The 20,077-nt window shown below is 52.5% G+C and overlaps 2 protein-coding genes across 6 annotated transcripts; one reads left to right on the top strand and one right to left on the bottom strand.

Moving 5' to 3' along the window:
• The first annotated feature begins 555 nt into the window (after positions 1-555).
• Positions 556-5,988, top strand: LOC121356358 (forkhead box protein J1-like). Its single transcript, XM_041472654.1, has 5 exons — positions 556-847; positions 1,321-1,826; positions 2,777-2,919; positions 4,645-4,666; positions 5,290-5,988. Exons 1-5 carry the CDS (start codon positions 556-558, stop codon positions 5,986-5,988), a joined length of 1,662 nt encoding a protein of 553 aa, XP_041328588.1.
• Positions 5,989-8,283: 2,295 nt separating this feature from the next.
• Positions 8,284-20,075, bottom strand: LETMD1 (LETM1 domain containing 1). Of its 5 annotated transcripts, XM_041472663.1 has the most exons (10): positions 19,924-20,075; positions 19,250-19,413; positions 18,415-18,530; positions 17,530-17,612; positions 15,708-15,894; positions 14,093-14,194; positions 11,908-12,060; positions 10,601-10,697; positions 9,419-9,794; positions 8,284-9,353 (listed from the first exon to the last, which is right to left on the bottom strand). In XM_041472663.1, the coding sequence occupies exons 1-9, from the start codon at positions 20,031-20,033 to the stop codon at positions 9,724-9,726; spliced, it is 1,083 nt and encodes a 360-aa protein (XP_041328597.1). In that variant the 5' UTR covers positions 20,034-20,075; the 3' UTR covers positions 8,284-9,353; positions 9,419-9,723. The 5 variants fall into 5 exon arrangements, with proteins under 5 accessions (XP_041328597.1, XP_041328599.1, XP_041328602.1 ...); XM_041472665.1 differs by lacking the exon at positions 11,908-12,060; XM_041472668.1 differs by lacking the exon at positions 19,924-20,075 and having other exon boundaries at positions 18,415-18,522; positions 19,250-19,385.
• Between the last annotated feature and the right edge of the window lie 2 nt (positions 20,076-20,077).

The following is a 20,077-nucleotide window of genomic DNA, read 5'->3' as shown; positions in this document are numbered from 1 at the left end:
GTGCTCCCTTTTTGTCCTGGGACCTTTGGGATGGGAGCGATGTTGGACACAGCATCAGGGCGGGACACAGGGGACGGCACACACAGGGTGGGACACAGCGTGGGACAGAGGGTAGGACACAGGACACACACAGGGCAGGACACGCGCAGATCACACACAGGAGAAAGGGCAGGACACACACAGGGCAGGACACAGGACACACACAGGACACGGCAGGACACAGCCTTCGGGGCGCTCTGGGCCCGGCGGTCCCCGGGCACTCCCGGCACCATCCCCGGTGCAAGCCCGCCAGCCCCGTGGCCTCCGCGCTTCTCTTGCCCTTCTCCTTTCCCAGCACCGGTTCCTCATCTCCTCCGCGCTTCTGCCCTTCCAAAATCCACGCTCTCCCTCCTTCCTGAGCCGGGCAGGGCAGGCGAGGGCCGGGCTCGGGGCTGGAAGGGGCTCGGAGGGAGCGCTCGGGGGATGCCGCGGCTCCCTCGCTGCCGGGCCCGGGTGCCGCGGCCGTGCCGAGCCTGACAAGGTGCCAAGGAGCCCGTTTGGCGGCCGGGCGAGTAAATGCCCGTTCCCGGGAGCCGCCCGCGAGCCCCCCGCCCCAAACGGTGGCGTCCCCCGCGCGCCGGGGGTTCCGCAGCGCTCCCGCCGCCGCCGCCGGGCCAGCGGCCGCTGCTGCCCTCCGGCCGCCGCCTCTCCCTCCCCGTCTCTCTCCGCTGGCCCAAAAGCCACGCCGGCAGCCCGGCTTTGCAGCCCGGCACCGGAACCAGCGCAGCATCCCCGGCCCGGCGCTCCCGCAGGCTGAGGCTGCCCCAGCTCGGAGGGACGCTGGGCTTGGTGTCGCTCCCTGACACGGGTTGGTTTTGGGGACCCGGGGAAGGGAGAGATGGCAAACAAATGGCATCAAATGGGAGGAAGTTGGTGGCAGGGACGGGATAGGATGGGACTATAGGGGATGGATAAGTATTTTAGGGTCTTTAGAGTCGAGGTGTTGGACCCTCCTTGTACCCGTGGCAGATGTGAAAAACAACCTTGCTTGGCGGGATGCAGGACTGGTTTGTGTTATTTAAGGGCGGGGAGGGGATGCTGATTTCTTTCCTGCCAAAACCTCTCTGGGCAGTGCCAGCCCGGTGGGTTTGGGGGGCTTAGAGGGAATTTCCCCGAGGCTCAGGGCTGTAAAACGCCCCCGGGGCAGCATTGCAGCTCCGTGCCCTGCACAGGGAGTGGTGTCACCCAGGAACTGGGAACATCCAGGCTCCAGGGGCTCCAGGAACACCTGTCCAGGTGCCAGCCTCGCAGACCCTCAACCCTCTGCCCCTTCCCGTCCAGGTGGACACTCCCAGCTCCGAGCCATGGTGTGCTCCAGCCCCGTGCTCAGAGCTCAGGGACAGCCGAGCTCCAGCCAGGAGGAGCAGCGCGGTGCCCAGCCCGACCTGCTGTGGCTGGCCGACCTCACGGGCGCCCACATCGGCCTGGCCCCCATCTCCCAGGACCCCGAGGACCGCTGCAGCATCTGGGAGAACCTGGTGAGCCTGGTGGATTTCCAGTGCCCGGGTTTTCCCCTGACCTCCGAGGAGCTCTGCCACTACATCGACATCCCCCGCTCGCCGGTGGCCGTGACCCTGCCCGGGGCTGTGACCCCGCCCGGGCCCCCCGCGCCCCCGGGGGACATCGACTACAGGACCAACGCGCACGTGAAGCCGCCCTACTCCTACGCCACCCTGATCTGCATGGCCATGGAAGCCAGCCAGCAGCCCAAGCTCACCCTGGCAGCCATCTGCAAGTGGATCAGCGACAACTTCTGCTACTTCCGCCGTGCCCACCCCAGCTGGCAGGTACGAGGAGGTGTCTTGGTTTGGGAAGTCAGGTGTGTCTGCCCAGGAAGGCAGGAGCCTCCCCTGAAATGGAGAATGTAAACACCCTCCAAATTGCTATGAATTTTAAATTAAGGGTTCTCAGGGAAAAAAAAAAAATGGGAGCAGGAAGAAACAGTTCTTTAATAGGGAAGAAAATAAAAGGATTAAATAAACAATGCAGTAAACTAAAAACAACGCTGACAGAGTCAGAATATGACCTGACCCCCTGTTGGTCAGGGTGTTGGTACCAAAATCTTTCAGAGAAAAAGAATTTATTGCTCTCTTATCGAGTTCTTCCCACCTTGCTCAGCCCTGAAGACACTTCAGGACTGAGAGGAAAAAGTTGATGCTGACCAGACAGAATCCTTTGTTTGAAGAAAATTTATACATCATGCATGAGATGTATGAATATGCAACAGGCTATTGCTTTTAAGGGTTAATCCTCTGTTAACGTGTGTCCTTTTTTGGGATTATTTTGCCCAGAAAATGTGAATAGTTTTGACTTAATTACCAATCATGGTCAGGCTGTGTCCGACTCTGGAGAGTCATGAGATTCATTATTAACTTGTTAAGCCTTCTGTATGTATCCTTGCTCTATTATTTAGTATAGTTTATTATAGAATAATATAATATAATATAATATAATATAATATATCATAAAATAATAAATTAGCCTTCTAAGAACATGGAGTCAGATTCCTTCCTTCCTTCCTTCCTTCCTTCCTTCCTTCCTTCCTTCCTTCCCTCCCTCTGAACCATCTGTAACTCTTTGTTTTTATTGTCTCATATTGTCGTAATCCAAATCGTCCAAATTTTTATTACTCTTAACTACATTGCTGTTTCTATAACCATTTCATTCCTGTTAAACTTTGAAAAATTTTAAAACCAAGTGAGTGACGTTTTTGTTCTTTTTTTTTGTGTGTGCCCAGAGCTCCATCCGGCACAACCTGTGCATCAACAAGCGCTTTGTCAAGGTGCCCCGGGAGAAGGGGGAGCCGGGCAGAGGAGCCTTCTGGAAGCTTCACCCCCAGTACGCCGAGTGGCTCAAGAGCAGCACCCTCAAAGGGCACAGGTGATTAGTGGGTGTCGGGGTTGGCTGTTGTTTGTCTCTGCCCCAACACGGGAAAAGCGGTTCTGGGTGGCCGCGATTCCAAGGACGAGTCTGGACTCTCAGGTTTTTCGGTCTCAGATCAAATTTCCAGGTGTCTTTGGCTTCCCACCAGGGTCTCTGAGCCCCTGCCAGGGCTTTGAGACATCCAGGGCATCCAGAGAGGTGTTCTGGGTTCCAACAAGTGGGAAAAAACCTAACTTCACTGGTATCAGGGTCTTTGAGATAGGTTTTATAAGATTTTGGGGATTTGTATCACGTTCGAGATAGCTTAGCTGCTTCAGGTGGTGTAAAATCAGCAGGGTGGCTTTTGTGGCGGTGTTGGAAACGGAAAAGTTTTAATAAAAAGTTTTAATAAAAAGTAAAATAACAAAGCTCTTTACAGAGAAAAAGTGAGTTAGGGCAAGAGGTTCTTGCTCCTGGTAAAACACCCCACAAAAGCAATCAGTTCCTTTGCTCTCTTCTTTTTCTAGTGAATTGCTTAGGTGGGACTTTTTGGCTCCTGTCCAATCCTTAAGTTTGAGGTGAAGTCCCTCAGGTCCTATGAGGTGTCTTTTTACCTAATTGAGGAGAGAAACTTCTGGACTTTTTTCCTTTTTTAGGAGACAAAGGATAACTTTGTCACCCCATCAACAGGGGCACATCCCTACACTCCACAACTTGTAAAAGTTGTAAGGCTGGTGTGTTTATTCCAACACTGGATGCACGTGGGGATCACTGTCCCCCCTAAAGGACACCCTAAAGGGCCCTCCTGAGAATTCCCAATCCTTTTTTATCCCCCTTACTTGTACATATTCACAATAGGCTCGTGCATATTCATTTTATGGTTTTGCATTCCAACTTGCAGCTAGTCCTTGTACAGAGAAAACTCTCTGGTCATCCTGTTTCAAAGCTCAAGGGGTCCTTTTTATCTCTTCAGCTTGGGAATTGAATTCATTTTTCCTCACCTGAGGCAGTTTTTGTGATAACAGACTAAACAAACTCACTTATTCTAGCAAGCTGCAGACTTAATAATCCAAAGCGGCGCATTTCGCCTAAACCCAAAATGGATTTCTGCTCTGTTAAATTTCAGCTCTGTGGTATTTTTGGGGTTCCCAGACGAGGGAAGGAAGGAATGAATCTGGCTCCATGTTCTTAGAAGGGCTAATTTATTATTTTATGATATTATATTATATAAAATAATGCTATAGTAAAGTATACTAAAGAATAGACAAAGGATACATAGAGAAGGCTCAACAAGATAAAAATGAATCTCGTGACTCTGTCCAGAGTCCAAGACAGCCTGACCATGGTTGGCCTGTCCGTTTCAAAGCTCAAGGGGTCCTTTTTATCTCTTCAGCTTGGGAATTGAATTCATTTTTCCTCACCTGAGGCAGTTTTTGTGATAACAGACTAAACAAACTCACTTATTCTAGCAAGCTGCAGACTTAATAATCCAAAGCGGCGCATTTCGCCTAAACCCAAAATGGATTTCTGCTCTGTTAAATTTCAGCTCTGTGGTATTTTTGGGGTTCCCAGACGAGGGAAGGAAGGAATGAATCTGGCTCCATGTTCTTAGAAGGGCTAATTTATTATTTTATGATATTATATTATATAAAATAATGCTATAGTAAAGTATACTAAAGAATAGACAAAGGATACATAGAGAAGGCTCAACAAGATAAAAATGAATCTCGTGACTCTGTCCAGAGTCCAAGACAGCCTGACCATGGTTGGTGATTGAGCCAAAACAATTCACATGTTGGATAAAAAATTGATTTGCAGAAAAGGAAACAAACTCCACAGCTTTTGTGGAAGTTGTAAAGCTGGTGTGTTTATTACAGCGCTGGACACGTGTGGGGATGGCTCCCCCAAAATGACACGTGTGCCTCTGGGAACTCCAGATCCTTTTTTATCTCCCTCTCAAACACATATGCATGCAATATGTATTCATTATTTGTATAATATATGTACAACATTATTTGTATAATATACATATTTCACAATAGGTTCATACATATTCATTCCACTGATTTTGTGTGACATTTGCTGTTGATTCTTCTTTATCAGAAAGAATTCCTGGGCCATATTGCCCTGCTCTCTCTGTCTGGCCCCCTTATCTCTTCTCCTTCAGCTGAAGCATTTTCTCTGAGCACAGGTTTTTGTGAGAACAGGAGTCAGACTAAACAGCTATGTTTGCAGGCTACAGACTTAACACAAAGATGTACATTTCACCTAAATCAAAACGGATTTCTACTCCGGAAAATTTCCACTCTGCCTCACAATCTCCAACCACATTCCAAAGCAGCAAAACGCAGGAGAAGCAAATGAGACAACTCTTGCTTTCCTTTTCCTCTGAGGCTTCCCAGCTTCTCTGGGCAAAGAGGATTGTTCAGAAAACACCACGGTGACCCAGCTCTGTTCCACAGGCCCCTTCCAGAGCCCAGGAGAGCCCAGCAGGGAGCACAGCGCGTCCCCAGCCCCGCTGGCGCTGTCACCGTCGCCGGCGGCTCCCGCGGCGACCTCGAGGTGGGCGCGGAGCTGCAGCGGCTGCTGCGGGAGTTCGAGGAGTTCGAGAGCAGCCACAGGTGGAGCCCTGAGGAGAACCCAGCGGGCCAGCAGAGCGAGCCCGAGGCCTCTTGGCTGCCAGGCTGTGCCCCGGCGAGCCAGGAGGAGCCGGGCGAGCTGACGGAGCTGAAGGGCAGCATGGAGTGGGAAGCGCTGCTCGACGCCCCCGCCGAGCTGGGGGATTTCTCCGCTCTGGGGCAGCTCCCACCTTCCAGCCAGCCTGGAACCTTCCCCCTGCACCCCACCAGGGCAGCGGGGCAGCAGCTGGGCTGGCCTCAAATGCTGCCCGAGCCCAGCCCTACCAAAGCGGGCTCGGATGAAACCCTGATGGCCACGGCTTTCCTGGAGGCTGCGTGGCACGAGGAGATGAGAGGGAACCTCTACAGCGGCATCCCCGCCGAGCAGGGGGCTGCAAACTTCCAGGCCTCTTTGCCCGGCAGGGAGGTCATGGATTGGGACTCTCTGGCCCCTTTAAGGCTCTATTAGAGATGGGAGATTAGATTAGATTAGATCAGATTAGATTAGATTAGCTAAAATAAGATTAGACTATATCAGATTACATTAGATTACATTAGATTACATTACACTTGATTTGGTTTGATTCCATGGATTTAGGAGGGGTTTTAGGGTGGGTGTAGCTGGTTTGATGGATGAGGGTTTTTTTTGCTGTTATTTTTGCTTTCTGTTCTGTTTTTTGCTTGGGGAATGTGCTGAAGATACTTGGCTACTTTAAATTGGTTTTTTTTTTTCATTTTATTGGCGGTTTTGTAGCGATAGAATAAAGGAAGCAAAGCAAAGAACTCCTGTTTTACCTTCTGCTTTCCCTCCAGCCCCTTTGGCTCTGCCCTGGCGGCTGGGCACATCTGCCCAGCCCAGCCCTGCCCACCCAGCACAGGGCAGCTCCCAGCTCCTTCCACGCTGGCACAGCGATTCCTGGGGGAAACTGAGGCACGAGCCAGTGCCAGGGTGCCCCCGATCCAACGGGAGCCCTGCTGAGCTGGTGTGCCCAGGGGCTGCTGCCAGCCTTGCCCGTCCCCTTCCCTGCCCTGCAGGCAGCTCCCAGGGCTGGCACGGCCCCAGGGTGGGCACTGTCCCTGTGCCATGTCCCCACAGCTGGCACTGTCCCTGTGCCACTCCCCGGGGCTGGCACTGTCCCTGTGCCACTCTCAGTGGCTGGGCACTGTCCCTGTGCCACTCCCAGAGCTGGCACTGTCCCTGTGCCACTCCCAGACCTGGCACTGTCCCTGTGCCACTCTCAGTGGCTGGGCACTGTCCCTGTGCCACTCCCCAGGGCTGGCACTGTCCCTGTGCCACTCCCGGGGCTGGCACTGTCCCTGTGCCACTCCCGGGGCTGGCACTGCCCCAAAGCACCAGAACTCCCAGAATTCATTCCCTTTACCACGTTCCATGGTTCTGCAGCACCCCGGGGGCATTTTTGCATTTTTGTGTAATTTTTATTGGATTTAATCACCAGATCCTGGTGCCTGAGCCCCCCTGCCCCCCAAAATCCAGATGTCCCCTCAAATTCCTCCAAGCTCCCACTGGATTTTTTATTTTTATTTTCCCAAATGTTGTGAATATAAAGCTTCTCTTCAATGTTACAATTTTTTTTTTCCAACCATGCCCACAAATAATGGGCACATTAACAATGGGCTCGTTTTTCCTGAAAAATGCTGTAATTAAAGGGAATATTCAGTGGAAAAAGAAAATAAATGGTTCAATTAGATTTAAATCAGAATTGTGGGTGGCTGGAAAAGGGTGAATTCCTCAAGGGGGGGCTCTGAAATTCACAAAATTCTCTATTATAAAGGGAGTACTTCAGTGGAAAAAGAAAAGAAATTGTTAAAATAGATGTGAATTGTGGCTGAAATTGGGTGAATTCCTCAAGGGGGGGCTCTGAAATTCAGAAAAATGCTGCATTTAAGGGGAATATTTCAGTGGAAAAAGAAAATAAATGGTTCAATTAGATTTAAATCAGAATTGTGGGTGGCTGGAAAAGGGTGAATTCCTCAACGGGGGGCTCTGAAATTCAGAAAAATGCTGCATTTAAGGGGAATATTTCAGTGGAAAAAGAAAATAAATGGTTCAATTAGATTTAAATCAGAATTGTGGCTGATAAGGGGTGAATTCCTCAAGTGGGGGCTCTGAAATTCAGAAAAATGCTGTATTTAAGGGGAATATTTCAGTGGAAAAAGAAAATAAATTGTTAAAGTAGATGGGGATTGTGGCTGAAATTGGGTGAATTCCTCAGGAGAGGCTCTGAAATTCCCAAAATTCTGTATTTAAGGGGAGTATTTCAGTGGAAAAAGAAAATAAATTGTTAAAGTAGATGGGGATTGTGGCTGAAATTGGGTGAATTCCTCAGGAGAGGCTCTGAAATTCCCAAAATTCTGTATTTAAGGGGAGTATTTCAGTGGAAAAAGAAAATAAATTGTTCAAGTAGATTTAAATCAGAATTGTGGCTGGAAAAGGGTGAATTCCTCAAGGGGGGGCTCTGAAAATCACAGAATTCTCTATTATAAAGGGAGTATTTCAGTGGAAAAAGAAAATAAATTGTTAAAGTAGATGGGGATTGTGGCTGAAATTGGGTGAATTCCTCAAGGTGGCTCTGAAATTCACAAAAATCTCTATTATAAAGGGAGTATTTCAGTGGAAAAAGAAAAGAAATGGTTCAATTAGATTTAAATCAGAATTGTGGCTGATAAAGGGTGAATTCCTCAAGGGGGGGCTCTGAAATTCCCAAAATTCTGTATATAAGGGGAGTATTTCAGTGGAAAAAGAAATTGTTAAAATAGGTGTGAATTGTGGCTGAAATTGGGTGAATTCCTCAGGGGGCGGGCTCTGAAATTCCCAAAATTCTCTATTATAAAGGGAGTATTTCAGTGGAAAAAGAAAAGAAATTGTTAAACAAGATTTAAATCAGAATTGTGGCTGATAAGGGGTGAATTCCCCAAGGGGGGCTCTGAAATTCCCAAAATCCAGCAGGGAGTGGTGAGGAAGGGGGTGGCTCCCACCCCTTTATACCCCAAAAACGCTTTAAAAGGGAAATTTTCCAGGCGTCCCCATGGCCATGTCCCCCCAGGGGGACACCAGAGCCACCCCCAAAAGCAGTGGAGCCACCAGTTCCTCCAGTCTGGGCTGAATTCCCTTTGCCAGCAGGGATTCCTCGGCCGGGGGGGGCAGGGGGGTTTAACCCCAAAGTTCCTGGAGTGGGAAATGAAGGGGGAAAGGTCAAAGGGGCTCCAAGGAGGCTGAATTTGGGGGGGGGGGTGCAGTCCTGGGACCCCCCCTCAGCCCTTCCCGACCCCTCCTGCCTCCCCCACGGACTCCAGACCCCCCTCCTGCTCCAGAACCCCAAAAGGCTCCCAGGAAATCCCACAGGGACCTGGGGGGCTCGGTGGGACCCCAAGGGGCTCCTCAACCCCTGGGGGAGGGCTGGAGGTTTAAGGCTGTTCAGAGGAGAAAAGAAACAGGAAAACGCTCCAGCAGGGAGTCAGGGCCACCAGATCCCACGGGAAAGCCCAGCAGATCCCACAGGAACATCAGCAGATCTGACGGGAACATCCAGAAGATCTCACAGGAACACCAAGAAGATCCCATGGGAAGCATCCACCAAATCCCATGGGAACATCCAGCAGATCCCACAGGAACATCCTGAAGATCCCAGGGGAAGCATCCACCAAATCCCAGGGGAAGCATCCAGCAGATCCCACGGGAACATCAACCAGATCCCACGAGAACATCCAACAGATCACACAGGAACCTCCAGCAGATCTCACAGGAACATCCAGCAGATCCCACGGGAACATTGAGCAGATCCCACAAGAACATCCTGAAGATCCCACAGGAACCTCCAGCAGATCCCATGAGTACATCCAGGAGATCCCACAGGAACATTGAGCAGATCCCACAGAACCTCCAGCAGATCCCATGAGTACATCCAGGAGATCCCACAGGAACATTGAGCAGATCCCACAGAAGCTCCAGCAGATCCCACAGGAACATTGAGCAGATCCCACAGAAGCTCCAGCAGATCCCACAGGAGCATCCCCAGCTGAGGGAGCCGCTCGCTCTCCCCACAATTAACGAGACGCAGTTAATTACTGGAACAAGGAAGCCAGCAGCTCTGGTGGCCGTGCCACGGAGGCCGCGGAGGGCACGGCCAGGCCGGCTCGGGATGTGGCAGCAGCAGCTGGGAGGGGACACGGCTGGCACCCGCTGTCACTCGGGGGGCTGGCTGTGGTTGAGGGCCAGCAGCACCATGCTGTGGGCCAGCAGAGAGGCCTCCGAGGCTGCAGGAGAACAGGGGCACCGTGAGACTGGCACTGGGGGCACTGGGAGAGACTGGCACGGGCACTGGGGGCACTGGGAGAGCTGGGACTGGGAGGGGAGTGGCACTGGGGGACACTGGGGGTGCTGGGATGGGCCCTGGGTAGACTGGGAGCCCTGTGGGGGGCACAGGGGGTGGCTCTGGGTGGACTGGGCAGCACCGAGATAGGAACCTGGCAGACTGGGAACACTGGGATGGGCACAGGAGGGGCACTGGGATGGGACTGGGGAGCACTGGGATGGGCACAGGGGGAGCACTGGGATGGGCACAGGGGGAGCACTGGGATGGGCACAGGAGGGGCACTGGGATGGGCACAGGAGGGGCACTGGGATGGGACTGGGGGGGCACTGGGATGGGACTGGGGGAGCACTGGGATGGGCACAGCAGGGGCACAGGAGGAGCACTGGGATGGGCACAGGAGGGGCACAGGAGGAGCACTGGGAGGGGCACTGGGATGGGCACAGGGGGAGCACTGGGATGGGCAGAGGGGCACTGGGATGGGACTGGGGGGGCACTGGGATGGCAATTGGGGAGCACTGGGACAGGCACAGGAGGGGCACAGGGATGGGCACAGGGCTCCTGGTCCCCCATTTCCACCCCACCCCTTTTTCCTTTCCTCAGGGCTGCAGTCTGCCCCCAGAGCTCTGCAGGACAGGGACACCTGGGCACAGGTGAGGGGGGTGTGCCTAGATGGGGACAAAGTCACCCCAGAAGTGACACTCCTGTGCCCAGGGAAGCCTTTTGGGGGTGTTCCCCCACCAGAGGTACCTTGGAGCTCACAGGAGAGCCTGAGCCACTGCTCCAGCCACGCCTGGCACTCGGCCTGGCCCAGGTGAGTGGCGTTCAGCCCACGCAGGTAACAGGCCTGGGGACACACAGACACAGTCAGGGATGGACACACAGACCCCCAGCACCCCACCAGGACCCCCTCAAGGAGGGCAAGATGTGGAAACCCAGAGGAATATTTCTCTGTCTGCTCTGGGGAGCTCTGACTCTGACCCTCATCCATGGAGAAAGTTTCCCAGACTTCAAGCTAGACTGGAACCCACCAAAGTGTGAAACAGATTACAGAGAGTGGTGGAGGTGTATCCCTGGGTGAGAAATTTAGGGTTTAAAATTTCCAGTATGTTGTGGATGGAAGCAAAACAGAAGGCACAGGGTGTTGTCCTGGGTTTCTTCTTCCTCCTTCTTCTTCTTCATGGGTTTGGGTGGCATTTTGTAATTGGGCAGAAAAGTCCTCACTGGGGCTCTTTAGGATCAGTTATTGGGTTAAAAGGGAAAATAATCCAGGTGTAGTTCTTAACTGGACAGTTTAGTCTTACAAGACCTTGTACCAAGAGATTGTTGGGCATTTTGTGCCTTCTAATGAAGAGCTGCCGAACTCACAGCAGTGAGACTGTTTTACTGAAATAATAAACAACAAATAATAAAGAAATAATAATTTAAGAAATAATAAACACCTGAGTCTGAACATGAACTACCATCTCAAGTGCCTTCAATCCAGACCCAGAGAAACCAACAGGAAGACAAGTGAGGAACCCTTCTGTCACCACAATATTTTCTAAAAAATCCCTTCACCAGGATTTTTTTCTCCTGAGAAGCTGAGAAGCCTCAGAAAAGAAATGCAAACAATAATTACCTGATTGTTTTGGAATGTGGTCTGGAGATTGTTTACCAACAGGTGCAGCTTTGATTGGTTCCATGTGAATTGTTTTTACTCAATGACCAATCCCAGTCCAGCTGTGTCAGACTCTCTCTCTGTCACGAGTTTTTATTATTCACTCTTGTCTGGCCTTCTGCTGTATCCTTTCTCTCTACACTTTATTATAGTTTTAGTATATCTTTCTAATATAATATCATAATATAATAAATCAGCCTTCTAAGAAATATGGAGTCAGATTCTCCCTTCCCTCATCCTGGGACCCTCGCAACGACACCTCCACACCCTTCCCACCCCAGGTGTGACCCCAGTACCAAAAACCCTTTCCCAGAAGGGATCAACCTCAAGCCCCGAGGCCATACTGGTGCCACCTGAGGTGCCACAAGCTGGCACAGGTGTGCTGAGGTGTCCTCACCGCTCGGAGCTCCTCCTCAGAGAGCTGCCCCAGGCCCAGGTGCAGCAGGGCGAGGTCCAGGTGCCGGATCTCCAGGACGTGGCTGCGCAGGCGGCGCCGCAGGAGGAAGGCGGGCAGGTGAGGGGTCAGGAACAGCACCTGGCTCAGGGCTCTCTGTGCAGGACAAGAGGGCACCTGTGTGTGGCTGCAGCTCTCTTACCTTGCAAGCCAGGACAGCAAAGTGTCCTTCCCCACGTTGTTTCAGTGTAGGTTGATGTGGGTTGGAAAAGCAATCCATGCCCAAGGTCTCTGCCACCCTCCTTTAAATGATGGACAGAAGCACGAGGACCAAATTTGCTGCAAGCTCAGATGTGAAATTTCAGAAACTTGAGCCACAATGGTGGCTCAGCCCTCCTGCAGTGCCAGCTGTGCTTCTGCTGGAGCAGGGATCCTGCACAAGGGGGGAGTTTTCCTCTGGAGCTCCAGGGCTGCTGGAGATGGGCCTGCTCTCCCTCTGGGAATGCAGGGCAGGAGAAAGCTGCTCCTCTGGGAATGCAGTGGGAAAAGGCTGCTGGGCTGTTCCAGGCTCAGATTCTATCCAGGTAGGAATGTTTGAAATCTCAGATTGTATCCAGGTAGGAATGTTTGAAATCTCAGATTCTATCCAGGTAGGAATGCTTAAAATCTGATTGTATCCAGGTAGGAATGTTTGAAATCTCAGATTCTATCCAGGCAGGAATGTTTGAAATGTCAGGTTCTATCCAGGCAGGAATGCTTGGCTCCTCCCCTGGGTGGAGCATCTCCCAGTGGATGATGGAATTTTACCAGCCAGGCAGGGTCACTCACTGGCCCATGAACAGAAGATAATTCATAATTAATGGCCCATGAACAGGAGATATCTCCTGGAGGGAGGATTGGTTGTGACAGAGATAAGGAAAACCGCCCAATGAACAGAAGATAAATGCCCCACCTCCGACAGATAACAGAACACACTCTTATCTTGCAAGCCAGGACAGCAATGTGTCCTTCCCCATGTTGTTTCAGTGTAGGCTGATGTGGGTTGGAAATGCAATCCATGCCCACGGTCTCTGCCACCCTCCTTTAAAGAATGGACAGAAGCACAGGGAGCTGTTTTGCTACAGCAAGCTCAGACCTGAAATTTTAGAAACATGAGTGTCACCACTGAGTCAGGAAGGGATGAATGAGTGACACACTCCATGCATTTTCAGAAGGCATAAAAGCTTACTTTATTAAATAATCTCCCTATATTTAAAACCAACATTGTTCACCCAGAACCTCTACTTGTTGCTCCTGGTATTAATTATTAATTACCTTCTGTTCCTTTTATTTTATTTTATTTTATTTTATTTTATTTTATTTTATTTTATTTTATTTTATTTTATTTTATTTTATTTTATTTTATTTTGTTTTGTTGTTTTTCTTTCCTAATAAAGAACTGTTATTCCTGCTCCCATATCTTTGCCTGAAAGCCCCTTAATTTCAAATTTATAACAATTCAGAGGGAGGGGCTTTACATTTTCCATTTCAGGGGAGGCTCCTGCCTTCCTCAGCACACACCTGGCTTTTCAAATCAAGATAACTGCCATGAAGTTGTGAGTTTCTAATATCACTCAGTTTTTGCTGGTTTTTGGTTACTTAACCACACTGCAGTGAATCTCTGCAGAAAGTGTGGAACATTCTTTTTAAATCTGCTGCTTGCAACAAATTTTGCAAAACACCCAAACAAACCACCCCATGCTGTTGTATTGTTAGATGGAATGTTCTGGAAGTTGATTGATCATCTGAAACCCATTAAGATGATCCCAGTACACCGTGAATGCCCACTCAGGCACTTCCACCTGCCCACCTGGCTCCAACCCAGCCTGGAACACTTCCAGGGATGGGGAAATCCCTCCCAGTGCCTTCCCACCTCCACAGGGAGGAATTCCTTCCCCAAATCCTCCTCTGGATTCGTTCCCAGCAGCTCCAGATCCTCCTGATTCTGGGGGACCCCTGCTGGAGGCAGCACTGCAGGTGGGGTCTCATCTGAGCCCCCCTCACCTGCTGCCACCATGACCAGGACCCCAAATACCCCCAGGGATGGGGATCCCCCCAGCCCAGGGCACCTCTGCAGCTTTCCCTCTGCCCCTGGGCTGGTTTTGGGGCACACCTGAGCAGGTGAGCACCTGGGCTGAGCTGAACTCACCACATGATCCACCTGGAGCCTGTTGAGCACCAGCAGGGACCCCGAGAACAAACTCCTCACAGCCAGGAGCTGGGCCAGGCGGGGCTGGGCACCTCCCTGCACCTGAAAGAGCCCCAGAGAGCACAGGTGACACCTCAGACAGGCTGACGCCTCAGGTTTGAGATTTTCTCTTTTTCAGGTTCTGTGCTGCTTTACTCTGTGCGTTTGGGTTTCACATTATGGGATGGTGAGCTCTCTTCACAGGGCAGGGAGACAAAACAATTCCTGCTCCAGCTGGGGACCAAGGACAAATGATCCAAATCTCAGCCCCAAGAGCACAAACCCCGTGGGATGAAGAGAGAAAAACAACGAGGATGGGACCTCATAACCTAAAGGTGTAATTGGACAATTAACTCCAATACGCAAATGGAGCAGAATTTATAAAAGTGAGAGACCCCGTGACTGGGCGTCCATTTTTGTGACAATTTTGGGTTCATTTTGTGACAACTTTGCTTCATCTTGGTTCATTTTGTGATCATTTTGGGTTGATCTTGGCTTCATTTTGTGAACACAGGGCAGTGTGTATTCTATTTGTCATGTATTAGAGGTGGGGCAATTCTCTTATGTTCATTGGGCAGCTTTATTTATCTCTGCCACAACCAATCCTCCCTCCAGGAGATATCTCCTGGTAATGATCCATTAATTATTAATTATCTTCCTTTCATGGCCAGTGAGTGACCCTGCCTCGCTGGTAAAATTCCATCATCCACTGGGAGATGCTCCACCCAGGGGGAGGAGCCAAGCATTCCTACCTGGATAGAATCTCAGATTTCAAACATTGTTGCCTGGATAGAATCTGAGATTTCAAACATTCCTGCCTGGACAGAATCTGAGATTCTGGGACAGCCCAGCAGCTTCTCCACTGCATTCCCAGAGGAGCAGCTGCCTCTTCCACTGGATCTTCAGAGGAAGACTGCACCCTTGTCCAGGATCCCTGCTCCAGCAGAACCACACCTGACACTGCAGGAGGGCTGCAGCCACAATTCCAACTGGACTGCTGCCAACAGGGTGTCAGGTTGTGTTGATTCTGTCAGTAGTTTTTCTTTTGTAACCATTTTGGGTTTATTTTTTTACCATTTTGGGTTCATCTTTGGTTCATTTTTTGACCATTTTGGGTTCATCTTTGGTTCATTTTGTGACCATTTCAGGTTCATCTTGGGTATAACCCTGGCTGGACTCTTGTGATGCCCAAGTTGAATCCATTGAGGCCTCCTAACAAATCCCTACTCTATTATTTAACTTCAGTCTCTGTTCTAGGTCAGCATTCACAAGGTGACAACACCTCCCGTGTTGAATTAAACTTTTTTCTGACTCAGAGTGGGGTAACTGAGAGGTTTCCAACAGAACCACACCTGACACTCAGGAGGACTGCAGCCACAATTCCACCTGGATTGCTCCCAACACCCTGACCCACAGGATGTCAGGTTGTATTCTGACTGTCAGTGGTTTTTCTTTTGTATTACTGCATGTATTTTGGGTTTTTTTTCCCTAATAAATCATATTTCTGACTCGGAGCCTCTCACTGCTTTTGCTTTCAAGCCAGAACACACGGTGTGGCAGTGCTGGGGGCACAGACCTGGGCACAGAGCTGCAGGAGGAGCTGCTGGGGCTGGGCCTCGGGCAGGGAGCGCGCTGCCCGCGCCAGCGCCCGCAGCACGGCCGGGTACGAGGCCCTGCGGCGGCAGTCGTAGGCATCCAGGAACTCCAGCTGCTGCCTGGGCGTCCAGAAGTGCCTGATCAGCAGCTGCCGAGGGAAGAAATACCTGGGGAAAGGCAGGAGAGGGGATTCAGAGAGGGAAGGGCAGGGCAGGGGGTTCCAGGGGGTTCCCTCTTTCCTTTTTGGAGACAGTTGAATATTCACTGCCCTCCCTGAATCTGCATTAATCCAGGAGTTTGCCTCCTGAAATGAGGCTGGATGTGGCCTGGGAGTGGCAGTGAGTGGAGCTGTCACAGGAATTAGAGAGTCCTTTATTTTTTTGGAGTTCTTAGACCCTCCTGAATCTCCTCCTCAGGCATCCAGGAACTCCACCTGGGCATCCAGAAGTGCCTCACAAGGAGCTACTGAGGGAAGAAATACCTGGGGAAAGGCAGGAGAGGGGATTCAGAGAGGGAAGGGCAGGGCAGGGGATTCCAGGGGGTTCCCTCTTTCTTTTTTGGAGACAGTTGAATCACTGCCCTCCTGGAATTTGTATTAATCCAGGAGAAGTTTTCCTCGTGAAATGAGGCTGGATGTGGCCTGGGAGTGGCAGTGAGTGGAGCTGTCACCGGAATTAGAGTGTCCTTTATTTTTTTGGAGTTCTTAGACCCTCCTGAATCTCCTCCTCAGGCATCCAGAAGTGCCTGAGCAGGAGCTGCTAAGGGAAGAAATTCCTGGGGAAAGGCAGGAGAGGAGATTCAGACAGGGAAGAGCAGGACAGGGAGTTCCAGGGGGTTCCCTCTTTCCTTTTTGGAGACATCCCAGAGCTGGCACTGCCAATCCAGCACTCAGCTCCAGAGTTGGCACTGCCAATCCAGCACTCAGCTCATCAAGGCTATTAGAACGTAATTTGTGCTAAATTAAGAAAGAAGAGGCTCAGAAACTGAATACCAAGACAGCAAGAACTGGATAACAGAGATATTAAGATATTAAGAACATAAATTGTGCTAAGTTTAAAAAGAAGTGTGAGAAACACAATACCAAGACAGCAAGAACTGGGTAACAGAGGGCTGTGAAACACCTGCACTGCAGCCAATCACACACTGTGAGAAATGCAGGCAGAAAATGAGGGAACAACACAAAGACACCAATCAAGAAGTGTGTACTGTGCTTGTAGAGTCCATAAAAGTGTGTGTAATATAAACAATAAATGTGATGTAATGTAATATAAACAATAAATGCAATATCAACAATCAAGCTTCTGCTTGATCATATTGGTTACTTGTTCAGGAGTCCTGCATTTCCCATAATATTTGTTCTTACAGGGACAGATTCCTGCCTCTAGAAACCCCCACTGCAGGGAATTTGGGGCTCAGGGCACCCCAATACTCACACCAGGACAATCCCTGCCCTTAAAAACCCCCACTGCAAGGAATCTGGGGCTCAGGGAGCCCAATGAGCACCCCAGTACTCACATCAGGACAATTCCTGCCTCTAAAAACCACAACTGCACAAAATTTGGGGCTCAGGGAGCCCAAGGAACACCCCAGTACTCACACCAAGACAATTCCTGCCTCTAAAATCCCCAGCACAGGGAATTTGGGATTTGTTCTTACAGTGAGAGATTCCTGCCTCTAGAAACCCCCAGTGCACGGAATTTGGGGCTCAGGGCACCCCAATACTCACACCAAGACAATTCCTGTCCCTAAAAACCCCCAGTGCAGGGAATGTGGGGCTCAGGGAGCCAGGGCTGGGTACTCACATCAGGACAAGCACCAGGAAGTTGGCGAAGGGGGGGATGGCGATGATCCCGATGGGAATGGCCTTGAGCACGTCCCTGCGGAACTGCCCCGGGGGGCACGGGGACAGATCAGCACCTGACTACAAAAAGCCCCAAAAACCCCAAAATTCCCCCCTCCCCGTGCTGGCTGCAGCTGCCAGTCCCTGGTTTTGGGCAGGGAAGGTGTCCCAGAGGGGCTGCAGGCGCTCCCTGCAGAGGGGGAAGAGGGGGGCAGAGGGGAGGCAGAAAGGGGGCAGAGATGGGGCAGAGATGGGGCAGAAAAGGGGCAGAGATGGGGCAGAAAAGGGGCAGAGAGAAGAGAGGGGAGGCAGAGAAGAGGCTGAGGTAGGGCAGAGGGAAGGCTCAGATGAGAGCAGAGGTGGGGCAGAGGGGAGATGAGGCAGGGATGAGGCACAGAGGAGGCTGAGGGGAGGCAGGGATGAGGCAGAGGGGAGGCAGAGATAGAGGTGAGGAGAGGTAGAGATGGGGCAGAGATGAGGCTGAGATGAGGCAGGGGTGAGGCAGAGGGGAGGGGAGGCAGGGATGAGGCTGAGATGAGGGCAGAGGAAAGGTGAGGCAGGGGTGAGGCAGAGGGGAGATGAGGCAGAGACTAAGGTGAGGGGAGGCAGAGATGAGGCAGAGATGGGGCAGAGATGAGGCAGGAGGGAGACAGAGGGAAGATGAGGCAGGGATGAGGCAGAGACCAAGGTGAGGGGAGGCAGAGATGAGGCAGGGGGGAGGCACACAGAAGGTGAGGCAGGGATGGGGCAGGGATGGAGCAGGGATGGGGCAGGGATGGAGCAGGGATGGGGCAGGGATGGGCAGGGATGGGGCACACAGAAGCTGGCGCAGGGAGCTGCAGCTGACCTGGCGCAGGCGCTCCATGTCCCGGTACGGGAGCTGCTGCGGGCTCAGCTGCAGCTGGGCCATCCTGGCCCTGATCCTCCTGATCTCCTGCACCTCCAGGAACAGCGCCTGCACCCCTGCAGGGACAGGGCTCCCTCAGGAACCAGCCCCCAGGCAGGGCCTGGCGGCTGCAGCCTCCGCCCCCACTCCAAAACGGGTCCTTCTGACAGCTGGGACCCCTTTTGGGACCCAGATGTTGGGGGTCCCTCATCAGCCCCCCCTTTTCCTTGGGACACCCCTTTCTAGAACACCCCACCCACTTTCAAACCCCCTTTTCTTAACCCACCTGCTGGGACCCCCCCCATTTGGAACCCAGATATTCAGACTCCCCCATCAGCCCCCCTTTTCCTTGGGACACCCCTTTTTGGAACACCCCACCCTCTTTCAGACCCCCATTTTTGGACCCAGCCCCTGTGACCCCTTTTATGACCTCCTTTGGACCCAGATCTTTGGGCTCCCCTTTTTCAGCCCCCCTTTTTCTTAGGACACCCCTTTTTGGAACACCCCATCCACTTTCAAACACAATTTTTGGACCCACCTGCTGGGACCCCCTTTTTGGGACCCCATTTTGGGCTCCCCTTTTTCAGCACCCACCTCTTGGGACACCCCTTTTTGGAAAAAAAGGGACACCCCAAAAAACCAGGATTTTCAGACCCCCTTTTCCTGACCCAGCTGCTGGGGCCCCTTTTTTGGGCCCTCCCTTTCAGCACCCCCTTTTTTGGACCCTCTCTTTAACCCCTTCCTTTTCGGACCCCCCTTTAACCCCCCTTTTTGGGGTCCCCCTCTCCCCCCTGACCCGTTTTGAAGGTGCTGTGCAGGAGGTAGAACCGGGGCCAGCTCCTCTCCAGGTACCGCTCGTACCGGGCGCTCACCCGCCGGGCAGCGGCGGCCACGGCGGCCACGAGGGCTCGGGAGGAGGCGCGGGAGGAGAGAGAACGGACCTGGGAACACAGCGGGGAGCTGCGCCCCGAGCCCCGGGTGAGCCCCGAGCACACCGGGGAGACCCAGCCCCGAGCCCCGGGTGAGCCCCGAGCACACCGGGGAGACCCAGCCCCGAGCCCCGGGTGAGCCCCGAGCACACCGGGGAGCTGGGAACCCCCTGGGGCAGGGCTGGGGTGCGAATCGGGGCCCGAGGGAATTGAGGGGCCCCCGGTGGTTCCGGTATTCCCGTGCCGGGCTCGGGCAGGGCGGTAATGGGCGGTACCGGCACGGAACGGCAGCGCGGTAACGGAGACGGGGTGCGATAACGGGGGGCACCGAGCGCTGGGCAACAGCGTGGGGGGACACGACCAGGCGCGGGGGGAGCCGCAGGGGGCGAGGGGGGTAAAGGGGAGGGGTACTCGGCGAGGGATCACGACCGCGGTCGGTTTTGGCCGGTATTTAACGAGGGCTGCCGTCGGTGTTTGGGTCTCCCTGAAGGGAGCGTGAACCGGCCGGCACCACGGCCGCCCCGCGGGGGTCCCCGCTCACCTGGACACGGCCAGAGCGAGCTGCGGCTGCATCGGGCCCCGTGGGGGGCTCAGGGCGGCGGGGCCGAGGCGCCAAAGCCCCCCCCGGGCCGCGGCCCCGGGCAGCGCCATCTTGGCAGCTCACAGGGCGGCGGTCACGTGCGGCTCCGAGCGCT

The sequence above is a fragment of the Pyrgilauda ruficollis genome, unplaced genomic scaffold, assembly GCF_017590135.1.
Source record: "Pyrgilauda ruficollis isolate IOZ18807 unplaced genomic scaffold, ASM1759013v1 scaffold295, whole genome shotgun sequence".
Classification (NCBI taxonomy): Eukaryota; Metazoa; Chordata; class Aves; order Passeriformes; family Passeridae; genus Pyrgilauda; species Pyrgilauda ruficollis.
The sequence above is the reverse complement of the archived record's forward strand: the minus strand, read 5'-3'. Positions and strand labels throughout refer to the sequence as shown.